This window comes from Myxine glutinosa, chromosome 1 (assembly GCF_964187855.1).
Source record: "Myxine glutinosa chromosome 1, kmMyxGlut1.1, whole genome shotgun sequence".
NCBI classification, from domain to species: Eukaryota; Metazoa; Chordata; class Myxini; order Myxiniformes; family Myxinidae; genus Myxine; species Myxine glutinosa.
The window spans coordinates 36,756,260-36,772,410 of NC_136261.1; the positions used below are offsets into that span (position 1 = coordinate 36,756,260).

The 16,151-nt window shown below is 51.3% G+C and overlaps 1 protein-coding gene across 5 annotated transcripts in view; it reads left to right on the forward strand.

Annotated features, from left to right (window-relative positions):
• Nucleotides 1–16,151, forward strand: part of LOC144889799 (protein mono-ADP-ribosyltransferase PARP11-like) — an 80,596-nt gene that overhangs the window by 40,057 nt on the left and 24,388 nt on the right. For 4 of the 5 annotated variants that reach the window (XM_078770998.1, XM_078771012.1, XM_078771005.1 and 1 more), the window contains exon 7: nt 4,936–5,017. The exons of the other annotated variant lie outside the window; for it this stretch is intronic. In XM_078770998.1, coding sequence (XP_078627124.1) covers nt 4,936–5,017 — 82 coding nt within the window. The remainder of the gene's footprint in view (nt 1–4,935; nt 5,018–16,151) is intronic. 5 annotated transcript variants of the gene reach the window in all.

The following is a 16,151-nucleotide window of genomic DNA, read 5'->3' on the forward strand; positions in this document are numbered from 1 at the left end:
TTGGTTGAGATAGGATATGTAACGACGGAATGTATCGCAGTCAAAAAATAATCAGACGCCAAATGGCATATTTTAGTATAATAATAAGCATGTCATTGATGGTAATATAATGAAAAGTGAATCACCATACCACACTGCTGTGACGCAAAAAGAAACAGGTAGTGAAAACAGAGAAAGGATTCTGAATGAAGATTGTGGCGGACACAAGCAAGAGGACACTAATTCAGCGCACCAACAGGTGGCGCGAACGTCCAGGCGGGGAACTGGAAGGCATGCCCCGCCTATCGACCGATCGGCCACGCCCGGGGACTAGGCGTGGCCTCGGCACATATATGCGGGCTCCAAGTTCGAGCCCGCCCAGTGCTGCAGTTTGAGCTTTCTTAATAAACACTCTCTTGGTTATCAAACGCGTTGTGGCCTACCTCTTTGGCAAGCAAGTTGTGTGCGCAGCACCACACTTCACTGGTGACCCCAATTGGTTCAGCCGTTGCTGACCACCGAACGTGCCATGGCCAACAACGCCGTTGCGGTAAAACTCCCAGATTTTGGGAAGCACAGGCCGATGTGTGGTTCGTGCAGGCCGAAGCGCAATTTCAGCTTCGAGGCATAACGGCGGACGAGACCCGTTACTACCATGTGGTCGCCGCCCTCGGGCCCGGCACTGCCGCCCGAGTCGTGTCCATCCTGCGGCACCCGCCGGTCGACCACAAGTACGGGGCGCTCAAACGTCTCCTCACCGCCACGTTCGGCCTCACGGAGATCGAACGGGCCGACCGCCTCCTGGACCTTCCCGAACTCGGCGACACACGACCATCCGTGCGGATGGATTATATGCTGTCGCTACTGGGTGACCAAGCCCCGGATTTCTTATTCCGGGTGCTTTTCCTACGCCAGCTACCTCTACAGGTCCGCCTCGCACTGGCCGGTTCCAAAATAAGGGAACCCCGCGCCCTGGCCGTAGAGGCCGACAAGTTCTTCGCGGCTTGCGACACGCGGTCGAGTTACGGTGCGGCCGTCGTGGATCCCGAGGCTGATGCTGCTGCGTCCCTCGTGGCCGCTGCCGCTCCCCGCCCACCACCACCGCCGCCGAGAAAACCGCGGCCGCCGCAGCCCCCGCCGCCGCAAGCCTGGTGCTCTTACTACGCCAGGTTCGGCCACAAGGCTCGGAAGTGTTGCCCGCCGTGCTCGTTTGACAAGTCGGGAAACGACCAGGCCAGCGCTCGGTAGCGGCCCTGAGCGTCGGCCGTTCCAGCAGCCTCCTATTCATCACGGACACCTTGTCCGGGTGCCGTTTCCTCTGCGATACAGGAGCGCAGGTAAGCGTCATCCCAGCCTACACGTCCGACAAGCGAACCGCGGGCCGGGGCCCCGCGTTGCTTGCCGCCAACGGTACACCCATCTGCAGGTTCGGGAAGCGCTGCCTCTCCCTGCGGTTCGGAGGGCAGCGCTTTCAATGGTCATTCGTGACCGCCAGCATGCCCATGGCATTGCTCGGTGCGGACTTCCTATGTGCGAATGGGTTGTTGGTCGACGTAAAGCGCAGATGGCTCGTCCAGGCCGAAACCTTTAGCTCGCTCGCTTGTTTGCTGAGCAGCTCGTTGAGCGGCTCACTGAGCGGCTCATCGAGCGGCTTGCCAAGCGGCTTGCTGGAGGGTTCCATCCCGGCGAGTTTAATTTGCACGCTTCCGGCAGCGGACGACTTTACCCGCCTCCTCGCCAGTTTCCCGGCCCTCACGCGGCCCACCTTTTCAGCGGTGGCCGTTAAACATGGGGTGGAGCATCACATCCCCACGGTCGGGCCGCCGGTCTATGCCCGGGCACGCCGACTCGAGCCCACGAAGCTCGCAGTGGCGAAAGCAGAGTTTGCCACGCTGGAGCGGCTGGGGATCGTGCGGCGCTCCAACAGCGCTTGGGCTTCCCCGCTGCACATCGTGCCGACGCCCGGCGGGGGATGGCGGCCGTGCGGGGACTACCGCCGGCTCAACGATGCCACCACCCCCGACCGCTACCCGGTCCCACACATTCAGGACTTTTCCGCCCGGTTGGCCAACACGACCGTGTTTTCGAAGGTGGACCTCATCCGGGGCTACCATCAGGTCCCCGTCCAATCGGACGACGTCCCGAAGACGGCCGTCATCACCCCTTTCGGCCTCTTCGAATTTCTAAGGATGCCCTTCGGGTTGAAGAATGCGGCTCAGGCGTTCCAGCGGCTTATGGATAGCGTCTTGCGCGACTTGCCTTTCCTGTTCGTCTACCTGGATGACATCCTAGTCGTGAGCGCGTCCTGGGAGGACCACCTGCTCCACCTCCGCACGCTGTTCGAACGCCTGGGCCAGCATGGCCTAATCATCAACCCTGCCAAGTGCCGTTTTGGTGTCACCACCATCGACTTCTTGGGGCACCGCATCACCGAGCACGGGGCCGTCCCTTTACCGGCCAAGGTGGAGGCGGTCAGGGATTTCCCGCGGCCCCGCACGATCAAGGGGCTCCAGGAGTTCCTGGGCATGGTAAGCTTTTACCACCGCTTTGTGCCCCACGTCGCCCAGCTCCTCCGCCCCTTGCACGAGGCCCTCCGGGGCAAGCCGGGCAAAGGTGACATCGCATGGTCAGAGCCGATGGCCGCGGCGTTCGCGGGCGCAAAGCTGGCTCTGGCCGACGCCACCATGCTGGCGCACCCGCCGCCCGATGCACCGATCACCCTCACTACCGACGCGTCGGATTACGCGGTGGGCACGGTGCACGAGCAATGGGTGCGTGGTGCTTGGCAACCGCTGGCGTTTTTCAGCCGGCAGCTTCACCCGCACGAACGCCGGTACAGCACCTTCGACCGCGAGTTGCTCGGACTCCACCTGACGGTCCGACACTTCCGCCATCTGCTGGAGGGCCGCCCGTTCACGGCCTTCGTTGACCACAAGCCCCTTGTGTTCGCGATGGCCAAGGTCGCCGAGTCATGGTCAGCACGTCAGCAGCGCCAACTCTCTGCCGTGTCCGAGTACATGACGTACATCCTTCACGTGGCGGGTAAGGACAACCCGGTGGCGGATTGCCTTTCCCGGTCCGTCGTGCACGCGGTCCACCTCGGGGTCGACTATGCCCGGATGGTGGAGGCCCAGATCGCCGACCCCGGCGTCCAGGCCTTGCGGACCGCCGTCACGGGCCTCCGCGTCACCGAGGTGCCGTTCGATGCCGCGGGCATGGCCCTCCTATGCGACGTCTCCCTCGGCCGGCCTCGCCCCATCGTGCCCGCTGGCTGGCAGCGCCCGGTGTTCGACGCCATCCACGGCCTGTCCCACCCTGGCGCGAGGGCATCCCAGAAACCCGTTGGGGCAAAGTTCGTCTGGCATGGCCTCCGGAAGGACGTCCATGACTGGGCCAGGACGTGCCTCGCGTGCCAGCGCGCAAAGGTCCACCGCCACACCCAGGCACCGTTGGCCCCGTTCACGGTGCCCGGGCGGCGGTTCGACCACGTGCATGTCGACTTGGTGGGACCTCTGCCCCCCTCGCGAGGGTTCACCCACCTCCTCACCATGGTCGACTACACCACACGGTGGCCGGAGGCCGTCCCATTGGCGGCCACGTCTGCGGCTGAGGTGGCGCAAGCCTTTATCGCCACTTGGGTTGCCCGGTTCGGTGCCCCCTCGGACATCTCGTCCGACCGCGGCCCCCAGTTCACCTCGGAGCTCTGGGCCGCGGTGGCGCAAGGGCTCGGGGTGAAACTACACCGCACCATGGCCTACGACCCCCAGGCCAATGGCCTGTGCGAGCGCTTTCATCGCTCCATGAAGGCCGCGCCCCGGGCCAGCCTCTGCGACGGCGGCTGGGTCGACAGACTCCCCTGGGTCCTGCTGGGCCTCAGGACGGCGCCCAAGGACGACCTGCGCGCGTCCTCGGCGGAGCTGGTCTTCGGGCAACCACTGCGGGTACCGGGTCAATTTATCCCGGTACCCGCAGGGGGCGTTTCGGCCGGGTCATCCGGCTTCCCCGCAAACTCACCCTTCAGGTGCGCGGGAATTCTTGGGGGGCGCGTGTGGCGGACACAAGGAAGAGGACCCGAATTCAGCGCACCAGCAGGTGGCGCGAACGTCCAGGCAGGGAACTGGAAGGCATGCCCCGCCTATCGACCGATCGGCCACGCCCGGGGACTAGGCGTGGCCTCGGCACATACATGCGGGCTCCAAGCTCGAGCCCGCCCAGTGCTGCAGTTTGAGCTTTCTTAATAAAGACTCTTTTGGTTATCAAATGCGTTGTGGCCTACCTCTTTGGCAAGCAAGTTGTGTGCGCAGCACCACACTTCAAGATTATACTTTTAATACCTGTTACCAAAGCAGCTTTTATAAAGGAGGTTCTTCGGAGTCTGATGGTCTGAGGAAGATGTTGAAGAGGCAGAAGAGGTGTTAAAGGTCCACAGACACAGAACATTTTAAAAATGTGATTATATTCATTTGTAATTAACAAACAAAGAACTTAACGTAGTTTTTAATTCTAATAACATTTTGAGGTGTAAGTACAGTTTAAAAAGCTAACTCATTGGGTATCGCCCCTAAAAATCGGGATTACATCATCTGCGTGGCAATTACTTATGCAATGGCGATGTTGTCTCAGCACACAACGGATAATGGCTGCACAACTCGCTTCAGACTCGTCAGAAAGTGAATTGGGCGAAGATTTTTCTGATCAAGAATCCTCTGATAGTTACAATCATCATAAAAACTATCCGTAGCAAAAAATAAAATTCCCGCGACGACATAGTAATAAAATCGGCATTTTGGGAGAGGGCGGAGCCAATTGAGCGTAAAAGGAAAGCAATTTTTTTTTAAATATCTTCCTTCCAAGATATTTATTCAAAAAAACAACAACTATTTCGTGTTAAAAGTGAAGCAATATCTATGAATTGAAGAAAACGTGATTTTCTATGTCTGTGGCCCTTTATTTAAGTGTGCAGAACGTGCAGTCAGTGAAAGGTGTGACATGGTCCTGGAAAGAAAACGATGGCCGATGGATCAATTACGGCATCCAGGTAAGCAACAAATTTTGCCTCTTTTTTCCAGCTTTTTTTTTTTTTTTTTTTACTTTTCTTTAAATCATTGGGGTGGTGCAATAAAATGGGTGTGGTCCATCGGATGGACGGGTGTGGTGAAATTACGGTTGTGGTCCGTTGGATGGGTGTGGCTCCATCATGAGTGTGGTGATCGGACGGGTGTGATGCCGTTTGTCACCGAGGGTAACATTCGGGGACAGTCGGGGGGCGGAGGGGGAAAATTCACCAAAACCCGCCACGACGGTGCTCGTCTCTCCCGAGCGGGAGTGTGGGGTGTGCCGGGGCAGTGGTGCGTGGTCCAGTGCGTGGTACGGTGTGTGGTTTGAAGCATGGTGAGGTGCATGGTCGTCGGCCCTTTCAATTGCCATAATAGCGGTTACACCTCCAGTAACATGTGCCTTTGCCTCTTCCTGCCTTTACACCCCTGATCAATTGGGGAATGTAAAGGCAGGATGTTGGCGTATGATTCCACAGAGACCCCAAACCTATTGTTTTTTGAAGGGTTAAAAAAATATATCAAATTTTGAGCCGTTCGTTGTGATGACGTCATCGGTCACAAAATTGCAATCTCCTCCGGAACCGCTTGTCCAATGTGGACCAAATAAACGCTATGTTGTAGAGGAGCCTGAGACGGCCATTTTAACACCACTCCTGACCCCGGGAACCCTCTAGTCCTCGAGATAGCTGTGGATGACGTCACGGGTCACACATCTGGAGCTTTCTCCGGAACCGGTTATCCGATCTCTTCCAAATAAAGGTCACGTTGTAGAGGAGATTGATGCAGAGATTTTGATACAACTGGCGACCCGAGATATCCTCGACATGCCGCGCACTGTATTTCTAAATGGTCGAGTGTGCCAATGTCGAAGCGAAACTTGCCGTGCCGAACGGCGATGACGTCACAGATCACAAATGTGGACTTTCCTCCCGAACTGCTGGTCAAATCTCTTTCAAATAAACGTCACGGTGTAGCCGGTGGGTCATGTTCGAGTGCACAAAAATGTGTCTCGTGTTTGTTGTGAACTACAGAATTAATGTGCAACAAATGAGCTTCAAAGATGAAAATGTCACGGATAGATGACTGGATCGTTGTGGAGAGTCAGCTGACCCACCTCGTCCAATGGTGGACGCCTGTGGCTGAGCCATAAAGTTGATGTACCGTCCTCTGGCCCACTTATGGAGCCCATAGTCGTCCAGCTTACAGGCCTTGAATAGTAATAAGCTCCCACAAATCCCATTGAGGTGGCTATATAACAGGTGAATTTTGGTTTTTATTTAGCAAATGTCGAAGGCTTATGGAGGAGTTTATTCAGATTGACCTACACACCATAAACACAATGGGCCACATTATTAGCTCCCGTTGGACTTAGTCCGAAACGGGGGCTTAAGGATTCGGTCTCGTCCGTGCATCTGCAACCATATAATCGGAAATGTATGGACCGATTTTGTTAATACTGTGATGTCATATCCTTTTACGGGCTCCGCCATCTGTTGGGCACCCCAAGGGCTTTTTCCTGTGTCGTCACTTCCGAGAATAAACGGCTGTTTGGACGCTTGCTATGTGTCTCTGAATCCCTCGATTTGCGATGCCATCAATCTCGTAAGGACTTTACAGTGGCGACGAGGAGCTGGACTGTGTGTTTGAGCTCACGTGTGGTGTTTTATTTTCACGATGGCAGTCGCCGGGTTCAGGATTTTGAGTGAATTCAATCCGAATTCAGATGACTGAGTTGATTTTTGTGAGCGACTGGACGAGTATTTTGTTGCAAACGGAATTGATGGCGCTGATGATGCACCTCGACGTCGTGCTATTTTGCTGACTGTGTGCAGATCCCAGACCTACAGGTTGATGAAGGATCTCCTATCACCCAAAAAACCCCGCGACAAGTCATATGCTACACTGGTTGAGTTGGTGCAGAGACACTACAAACCCAAGCCGGGGAAAATCGTGTCAAGGTACAAGTTTTATACACACCAAAGAAGTGAGGGCCAATCGGCGAGTGAGTTTGTAGCTGATCTCAGACGTCTGGCTGAACACTGTGAGACTGGACGAGATGCTGAGAGACTTTTTTATGATTGGAATTAACAGCAATTCCATCATGCGTAAACTGCTCTCGGAGACAGATCCAGACCTTATGAAGGTTACTAACATTGCCACTGCGTGTATGCAAGCTGATGAAAGTCTACGGGTCATCACAAGGTCAAGGTGGATGTGCACAGAGTCACAACTTACAAAGAGAAGTGTCAGATTTCTCCACCTCCATCTGCCCGTGAGATGTACCGTCCCAAAAAGACTGGCGGCATGACCTGCAGGCATTGCGGTGGTGTGTCTCATGTTGTCTCGTGTCACCACACCCATCCAATCATTGCCAGTTGAATACTCCGACTGGGCTGCTCCAATTGTACCCGCATTCCAATGTCGTTTTAAACAATTCACATGCCACGCCTTTGGGAGGAGGGGGAATCTGAAAGCCCAATGTCCCAGACCCACCTCTTCCGCTCACCATGACGATGTCGACAATGACAACGCAGAGCCAACTGATCACATGCTTTATGGAACCAACAGCACATCAGGCGCTACCACAATCGAAGGTGAGAATTATTCAGTTTTCTCTGTGGACACCAGGAATACTGAACCTCCGTTTGTTGTGATGGTGACAATAGATAATTCCCCTGTGAAAATGGAGATTGATGCTGGCCCTTCGAGATCTATCATGTGTGAAGGTATGTTCACCTCACTGTATCCACAGGGTGGGGTTCCGGAGATCACACCTGTGTCGACTAAACTGAAGACATATACCAGTGAAATTCTGCCTGTGATAGGCTCAGCCATTGTGTCCGTTGAGTACGATGGTGCGTCCCATGTTTTATTGTTGCTTGTCATAAAGTGCAAGGGGCCGGCTTTGTTTGGCAGAGACTGGTTAAAGGTCATCAGACTCAACTGACATAATGTGTGCCCACCAGTGGTGGATGGGCATCGATTGTCGACAAGTATCCTGATCTATTTTGTGATGGTGTGGGCACTTTTAAAGGCACCAAGGTTAAGATTCACGTGGATGCCGAGGCTAGGCCTATTTTCCATAGGGCAAGACCTGTACCATACATGATGCAAGCAAAAATTGAGCGGGAGCTCGATCGTCTTCTGAATGAAGGAATCATTGCCAGTTGAATACACCTTTTGGGCTCCTCCAATTGTACCCGTGCTGAAATCTGATGGGAGCTTACGTATCTGTGGGGACTACAAGGTTACCATAAATCATCATTCAAAACTGGATGGATATCCTTTGCCCAAGGCCGAGGACCTGTTCACGGCTCTCATGGGAGGTGAGACATTTACAAGATTAGACCTGACTCATGCTTATGCACAAATGGAACTTTCAGATGAATCTAAAACTTTCACCTGTATCAATACTCACCGTGGACTGTTCATGTACAATCGATGCCCTTTTGGCATTCAGGCCGCCGTGCCCATTTTCCAGTGAAAAATGGAGAACTTACAAAGAACCGTACCCAGCACAGTTGTATTTCACGATGATGTATTGGTGACCGGTCGGTCAGCCCTGGAACACCTTCAGAACCTGAATGAAGTGCTAAGCCGTCTCTCCAGTGCAGGCCTTCGTCTCCATCATGAGAAATGTGTCTTCATGGCCCCCATTTTGCCCTCACCAGGTAAAGTGGAAGCTATCAAGAACACCCCCGCTCCCATCAATGTATCTGAGCTTCGGGCTTTTCTTGGAATGTTAACCTACTTTGGTAATTTCTTACAAAACCTGAGCACTGTCTTGGAACCGTTGCACATTTTGTTGCGCAAAGGCGTTCATCGAAAATGGGCTGCTCAAAACAAGGCTTTCAGGGATGCAAAAACCCTTTCATGCACGTCACCATTGCTTGTACATTACGATCCTACGAAAGAGCTCACTTTGAGCTGTGATAGTTCATCTTATGGATGAGGTTGTGCACTATTGCAAACCAACGATGCTGGTCTTTTGCAACCTGTTGCATATGCATGGAGGAAACTGTCAAGTACGGAACGTCGGTACGGGCAGGTTGACTGTGAGGCACTTTCTTGCATTTTTGGAGTAGGTAAAATGCACCAGTACCTTTATGGCCAACATTTCACATTGGAACTTGACCACAACCCCTCCTCGGTCTGTTGGGGGAGGATAAGGCAGTATCACCGACTTCATCTGGTCGGGTGCAACGTTGGGCTATAACCATTGCTGGTTATGACTACAAGCTTGTGTACAGGTCAGGACGTGAAATGTATTGTGCAGATGCATTGAGTCATCTACCGCTTCCGAAAACTATTGAGGATCCACCTCTACCTGGTAATGTTGTTCATCTGCTGTCTCAGGTGCTTTCTCATGAACAACCTGTCACTGCAAAGCAAATTGCAAGAGGTTCGAGCAACGATCCTACATTGTCACATGTCAGATGCTGTGTCCTGCCGGGTGATTGGTCATCTTGTGCAAGTGAAGCTAAACTGTATCTAAACAGGAAGGATGATTTGTCAGTTGACGTGGATTGCCTCCTTTGGGGTAGTCGTATAATTATTCCACCTAAACTATGTGTGACAATATTGTCACAACTACATGATGCTCACCCTGGGATGGTCACTATGAAAACTATAACCAGACCTCACGTGTGGTGGCCAAAGTTAGATGATGACATATAAACCTGCGTACATCATTGTCACACATGTCAGGTTAATGCTACGTCACCGCCGGAAGCACCACTTGAAATGTGGTCATGGCCAGTTAAACCTTGGTCAAGGTTACACATTGATCATACTGGACCTTTCTTAGGTAAGTTGTTCGTTGTCGTCGTTGATGCCCACTCAAAGTTGATTGAGGCTGTTGTTGTTCCCTCTACAGGTTCGGGCATTACAATCGAAGCCCTACGCAGTATGTTCACCATTCATGGTATACTTGATCGCATTGTATCGGACAACGGCTCATCTTATACCAGTGCAGAGTTCCTGAGCTTTTGCACGCAAAATCACATCAAGCATTATACCTCTGCTCCATACAAGCCTGCCAGAAACGGCCAGGCTGAGAGAGCCGTTCAAATCGTTAAGAGTGGACTAAAGGGTGTTACGGAAGGACCCATACAAACTCGCTTAGCCTGAGTCCTATTGAGTTATCGCATAATGCCACTGGTCGTTCTCCTGCATCAATGTTAATGGGCCGTGAGTTAAAGACAAGGTTGTCCCTTGTGCACCCCGATACGGTGGCCGATGTAGAATTGAAGAAATTCCAGCAGAAGCATTATCACGATCGTTCGTCTGTGAATCATGAAATTAATGTAAATGATCCGTTGTTCATTCTCAATGCCGGCCTTGGTGAGAAGTGGTTGTCTGGGGTAATTATCGAGATTGTTGGTAGTCAGATTTTCCTAGTCAAACTGTCTGATGGTAGACTTCAGCGGCAGCACCTTGATCAACCCAGGTTGCGTCATACCAAACAAGCAGAACCACCTGTATTTGTACCGCAACCTGTTCAACCATCCGAGAGAGTGCCTTTATCGCCCCTCGAAGCCACACCTGCACCTCTAGAACCCTTACCAGAAACGTCCCTGACCAATGGCCTTCCAGTCGAGGATGTTTCACCCACTGTGAGCGGTGTCATTACCGAACCACCGGTTGCTGTTAGGCGTTCGAGCCGCAAATGTCGTGCGCCGACGCGCCTTTATCTTTAAGGGGGGAATTGTAACATAATGTGATGTCATATCCTTTTTCCGGGCTCCGCCACCTGTTGGGCGCCCCAGTACTTTTTCAGGTGTCATCACTTTTTTTTTTTCTTCTTTGTTTTTGTATACAAGATCGAGGCTCGTGAAAGAGCGAACATTAATCACACAGAAAGACAAACAGACACACAAAACAAATAACATCGAGAGCGGTAGACAAGATGGGGAGAGAGGGGGAAGGACACAAACACAACATTTGAGAGCAGGGACCGAGAGACATGGAGACATCGAGAGAACTGTGGGAGGGAGAGGGCTTTGGGGGGGAGGCATGGGAAGGGGGGGGGGGGTGGGAGAGGTATAAAACATATGGACACTGCCAAGACTTCCAGGAAAGAAGTTGGAATTTCAAACAAGGTGGATCTGGGGTGAATTAGTGGGGGTAGAAAAGATCAAGGTTTTGGATGGGGGAAGATAAGAGATGGTGGTGAACAGCTGTTTTGAAGACCTGGAGGGAGGAGTGTGATTGAAGTGAGTGTGGGAGTTTGTTCCAGAGGCGGGAGAAAAGAGGAATGAAAGAGTGAAGGTGAGCAGAGAGCCGAGATTTCGGCAGTTTAACCATCAGAGGGTGGCTGGCAGATCTTGTGCGACCTGTAGGAATATTTGGGGGACAGAGCACAGAGAGAGCTGGGGGAGCAAGGCCGGAGAGGAGTCGATAGAAGACAGAAAGACCACCTACCTGCCTGCGGTGAGTGAGTGAAAGGCCCTCAGAGATAGCTTCATCGCGGGAGATTCCAATGATTCTGAAAGCTTTGGATTCAACAGCGTGAAGCCGAGCCAGGTGTGAGGCAGGAGCACCAGCCCATAGGGAGAACAGTATTCCATTGAGCTGCGGATGAAAGCCTTGTATGTGGTGAGGAGCTCAGGTGTGCCTAGGAAGGACTTCGCACGACGGAGGATGCCCAGTCGGCGACTGGCTTTGGAGGCCAGCTTGGAAATGTGGTTTTCCCAAGAAAGATCATGGCAGATGGTGAGACCCAAAAGCTTGAGCGACAGAACTTCTTGGAGAGGATTGTTGAGAAAGTAGATGGGAGGGTTGTCCAGTCGATCTTTTCGGAGAGACATAGTAAGAGTGTGAGATTTGTCAGGATTGAAAGACATGTAACACATGTTTGACCAGTCTGTGATTTTGTCCAGGTCTTCAGAGAGTGAGGAGGCTGCAGACTGCCGATCTGAGGGAAGAGGAATGGAGCGGCAGAGAGTGGAGTCATCAGCAAAGAGATACAGAGGATTTTCCAGAGAGTCGGAGAGATCATTGATAAAGACCAGAAAAAGCACAGGGCCCAGCACACTGCCTTGGGGAACTCCAGCCTGAACGGGAAGGGGAGATGAGAGAAATCCATTCAGGGCCACACGTTGACTACGACCAGAGAGGAAGTCCGCAAGCCATGCATGGAGATTTCCATGGATACCATAGGAGGAGAGTTTGGTGAGCAGAGCTGGGTGCCAGACCGTATCGAAGGCACGTGATATGTCAAGGGAGACAGCTCTGATTTCCTGTTTGGCATTGAGGACCTCCATCCATTGTTGAGACAGCAGAAGCAGCATGTCCAGAGTAGAGTGACCTGGTCTGAAACCAAATTGATGATCAGAGATCAAGCCATTGGAGAAGAGGAAAGATTTCATATCCAAAGCAATGATGGATTCCATGACTTTGCTGATAATTGGGAGCAGGCTGATTGGTCTGTAGTTGCAAGGATCTGTTTTTGCACCTTTTTTGTGTAAAGCGGTAATGTTTGCTGATTTCCAGGATGCTGGCAGATGACCTTGAGCAAAAGATAGGGTGAAAAGAACAGAGAGAGGGTGAGATAGAGCGGCAGAGCAGGATTTTAGGACCCATGGGCTGATGCCATCTGGTCCAGTTGCAGAATCAGAGTCGAGGTTTGACAAAAACTCCTCCACCTTGTCAGGAGAGAAGGTCACAGAGTCCAGGAGCAGTTTGGTTCGACTGGGAAAGGTGGGAACAGAGAGAGATGGGTTTGGGACTAAGGATTTTGAGGCAAACACAGAGTTGAGGCATTTGGCTTTGTCACGTGCGATGTCAACTGTGTGGCCATTTGAGGTAAGGGAGGGGATGGAGGGGGAACAAACACCAGAAACGGATTTGACCAGATGCCACCAGGATTTGGAGGAAGGAGACAGGTTTGAGAGTTCATTCTTGAGTGAGGAGAGATAGTGCTTCCTGGCACTCCTGAGGGTAGACACACACTTGTTCCGAGCTTGGTGGAAGGTACTGAGATTTCCTTCAGTTGGATTAGCCTTCCAAGAGGCAAAGGCAAGTTGTTTCAGGGCAACTGCCTCACCACAAGATTCAGTGTACCATGGACGGGAGGAAGGGTAAGACAACTGAAGGCGAGATGGGATAAATCTGTGCATGAGAGAGATCAGTTTGCTTTGGAAGAATTCCCAGGAAGAATTGATGTCAGAGGCAGTGGAGATGGGAGACCAATCCAGACGATTGATGGCTGCTTGAAGACCGTCCCAGTCGGCCTGAGTGAAATGCCAGACTCGTGGACGCTGAGGAGGCTCTCTGAGAATGGCCAGAGAGATGTCCACTTTGACAAGCACATGATCAGAAGAACCGATTGGAGCAGAAGAAGAGCAGCAGACATTAGCAGGGAAGTTAGTCATAACCAAGTCTAGAAGAGAAGATACTCCATTGGCTGAGATCCGGGTCGGGAAATTGACAGATTGTGTCAATCCCAGTGAGTCACAGAAGTCCTTTGCTGAGGTGCCATGACTGGTGAGAGAGGAACCCACACCCAACCAGGTGGCATGATGACAATTGAAGTCACCACATATGAGGAAGAGAGAGTTGGGATGAGTGGATAGAAGTTGGTCCATGTTGTCAGACAGTGAAATGTAGATGGAGTCATCACTGTTTGGGGGACGGTACAGAACACATATGAACAAAAGGTGGGAGCGGAGAGGAAGTCGTAGCCAGAGGTACTCCTGGGGGTGAGGAGGACAGAGGGCAGTGCAAGGAGAGTGAGGAAGAGAGTTTTTGATAAAGATAGCCACCCCACCACCAGGCCGAGGCTCAGGTCTATCATACCGGAGGAGGGAGTAACCAGGAAGAGATATTAAGGAATCAGAGACATCTTGAAGGAGGAAAGTCTCTGTTAAGCAGATCAAGTCTGGATTGTCAGAAGCAACCTGTATGGAGAGATCAGTCAGGTTTGAGCGAAGGCCCCGGATGTTTGAGGTCCATACCGTTAATGAAGAGAGAGGGGAGGATCGGGTACAGGACAGGGGAGGGGAGGGGAGGAGTAGGGTAAGATGAAGGATGAGAGGGGGAGGTAGGGAGAGCAGTTGTTAGTGTGTCAGCGATTGCAGAAGAGTTCCAAGAAAGGGAAGGATGAGGAGGATGAAAGGTTTGAAGGTGAAGGGATGAGGCACAGAGAGGGGTTGTTTGAGGGGGGGCAGAGGAAAGAAGAAGGTTGGGGGGGGGTGGAGGTATGAGATAGAAGGGAGACGAAGTGGGGAGGAGGCAGCTTTGAGGAGGAGGGGGAAGGAGGGAGAATTGGAGAGGAATGGTATGGGGGGAGATTTGAATGGGAGGGGTTGGGGGGGAGTTTTGAAGGGGAGGAGTGAGGGGGGAGTTTAGGAGGGGAAGGGCAAGGGGGGAGTTCAGGAGTGGAAGGGCAAGGGGGGAGTTCAGGAGTGGAGGGGTAGGGGGGGAGTTTAGGAGTGTAGGTGCAAGGGGAGGGATTTGGATGGGAGGGGCAAGAGGGGAGTTTAGAAAGTGGATGATTAATGAAAGACGAACATTGAAAACAAATTGGGTTTGTTGTGATTTTCAAGTTAGCAATCCGGTTCAGAATGATGGAGGAGGGATGGAATGAATGTGAATTTAGACCATGTAGTGAGGGAGACGTATAAGATATTGAATTTCTTTTTTTTGAGGTGGAATGAGTTGGAGAGGAAATTGAGAAAAGCCTTTTAAATAGGAAGAAAAACAGCGTGTTGTAAAATACCACTGAGTAAAACACTGAAGGGGAAAGGTTATACATATTTAAATAATATTTAAACAGAACCGTGAACAATCTTATGTGCACAAAAATACCAACGGGGGGAGAGCCGAGAGGGACCACCACGAGTCACGTGAAGGGCAAACGGTGGATGGCAAGGAGTTAATGGGGGCGGGGCGAACAGCACACCTGGACAGAAAATACAGGATGAGTCAACAGTACACGTGGAGAAAGGAAAATAAATGTTTTTGGTTTTTTTTTGTTTGTTTGGTTTTTGGGGGTGGCGGGGGGGGGGGGGGGAGATGGGAATTTAGAACGTTAGACAGAGTATTATGTTCGGGGTAGAAGGGGGAAAAAAACTAAGAGCCAAGCAAAACACGATTAAGATAACAAACACCGACGGGGGTACAACTACAAGGCCGCACACGAGGAGCAGAACACGATTAAATAATTACAAGTTACAGGAAATTCAAACCAAAAGTAACTATAATCAAAACAATAACGCATGGACGATAAAATAACGAGTTGAAATTTGACAATCTATCTGGGGAAATGGGGGAGAAACACGTGGTCGAAGAACGAACGACCGAACGAATAAGAATGAATAAACGATTGAGAACAGAGAAGGAAATGTTTTTTTTTTGGATTTTTTTGAGTTGTGATTTACACAAGGAAAAGGGCTATGGGGTGAAAAGATTGGGAAAACAGAGAACGAAAGTTATTGGATCACAAAAACACGGACCGCTGAGAGAAAAACAAAGCCTCAAGGTTGTACAGTGTTCACTGTACAACTACAAGGCCTCAAAACACGACCCGAATTAACACGATTTTCAATACAGGTATGAAAGATTTGCACCGAAAATCTTCGTCGGGAGACAATATATACACCATAAAATAAATAGTTATAACGAAAATACAAATGGGAACAATTACTTAACTTCGATTTCGATGGATAGCATGGAGAGCTGAGAATAAACGAACCCTCGCCAGCAAGACCGGAAACGGAAGTCCAAATAAACCAAATAAACTTCCGGGAATAAACCACTGTTTGGACGCTTGCTTTGTGTCTTTGAATCCCTCGATTTGCGATGCCATCAATCTCGTAAGGACTTTACACATACTTGGCATAAAGACAACACATGACGGCACAAAGACAACACATGATGGCACAAAGACAAAACCCGATGTTGAACACGCCCTCAACTATTTCTCTGACATGCATTTACCAATGTTGTTCAAACTTGGCACACAGATAAAGAAAGATGGCTTACATATGCACGTCATTTTCCTTTCGAGATTAGATCCAAGATGGCCGACTGGCCGACTGATGGCCATTTCAGTTGTTAAAAAAACCTTGATTTTTTTTTATATATACTGAATCGAGGCTCGTGAAAGAGCTG